The sequence below is a fragment of the Oreochromis niloticus genome, linkage group LG18, assembly GCF_001858045.2.
Source record: "Oreochromis niloticus isolate F11D_XX linkage group LG18, O_niloticus_UMD_NMBU, whole genome shotgun sequence".
NCBI lineage: Eukaryota > Metazoa > Chordata > Actinopteri > Cichliformes > Cichlidae > Oreochromis > Oreochromis niloticus.
The window spans coordinates 38,263,632-38,265,006 of NC_031982.2; the positions used below are offsets into that span (position 1 = coordinate 38,263,632).

General features: G+C 40.1%; 1 gene segment (V, D, J or C); it reads right to left on the reverse strand.

Annotated features, from left to right (window-relative positions):
• Positions 1-425: 425 nt before the first annotated feature.
• LOC112842978 (T cell receptor alpha variable 3-like) lies at positions 426-1,375 on the reverse strand. The segment is given in 3 exon segments: positions 426-448; positions 641-1,009; positions 1,094-1,375. Coding segments are annotated over 3 exon segments (447 nt in total).

The window sequence follows — 1,375 nt, forward strand, 5'->3', positions numbered from 1 at the left end:
TACTTGTTTTTGTGGTGGTATAAATCTGCATTGCCCACTTACAGGGCCGTCCTTTTTGTGAAGCTGACCGCTGGTTCACATCGAGGTCCAGCGCTGTAACTTGTAATTTCAAGCACTGAAGCGAAGTAAATCTTTTAAAAGATAGTTGGTCTCCTGTAATTCCTTTAAAAAAAGAAAACAAACACAGCACTTCTTTACGTTAGCACATGCCCGAGTGCAGACAGAGCAGGCTGGTGGAGAGATCACATCTGTTGGAGGCCTACGAACCCCAAACTGGGTGAAAGTGATTCAGCTATTCAGCCAGTAAGACATCAGTATGGATGTAATCATATTTACTTACAGTAGAGAAATTTTAATGATCTCGAAGAAGAAATAATTATAATATAAGACATTTTTAGTGCATAAATTCTGGGTCAATTCCCATCTTAAACTCTCTCTGTGCTGTACACTTCAGAGCACAGGCTCATGTGAGCTTAGAATGAACACATTTTTCAGGAAACCAACAAAAAATAAATAGACTGTATTTGTACTTCTTCTTTTTATTAAACTATTTTTTTTTTTAAACTGTGTTGTCTTTGTCATCAGTCCAATGACACAAGAATCAGAGGTTTAACAGTGTGTGGCTCCCTCTAGTGGATGTTGTGGAGTATTCTGTTGTCTTTGCTCCAAAGGTTTTTGTACAGAGTTTTGGTGTTTCCTGTCACTGTGGGCCTCACAGCACAGTAGTACACAGCAGAGTCTGTCACTGCAGCAGAGGAGATCTGAAGAGTCATCAGTGTTTTATCTTCACTCACTTTAAAGGTTACTCCACGAACTGGTTCTGATATTTTCTCTCCTGTCCCTGAGTGAGAGATCAGGAACTCTGGTGGTTTTCCAGGATATTGTCGATACCAGAAGAAATAATCATACCCATCTGCAGCTTTGGAGTATCTATAGGACAGAGTAACAGTGCTGCCTTCTACACTGAACACTTCTTTGTTGGTTGGAGTGAGATCTTCACAGCTGACACCTAAAGGAACAGAAACATATTTGATACTTTTATAAATCATCACAATTCAAATGTATTTCTTTAAACACACAGATTGTAACGTACCTGTTAGAATGGTGAGAATCAGTAAAGAAAGTGCACAATAGTCCAAAGACAACATGTTGAATGAAGGTAAAGTTTATGGTTTGTGTGCTGAACTCTGTTGAATGTGGAGGTTTCTCTCTCTTCTAGTTCAGTAACAGCTCAGCTCCTCCCTGAATCTCTCCTCCTCCTCTCTGATCTGGGTTTGAACTTCTCTCACTTCCTCCTCTTTACACACTAGTAGCAGCATTTTCACTTTCAGGTGGAGCTCATATTTCATCAGGCTCCAGCTTCCCTGCATCACTG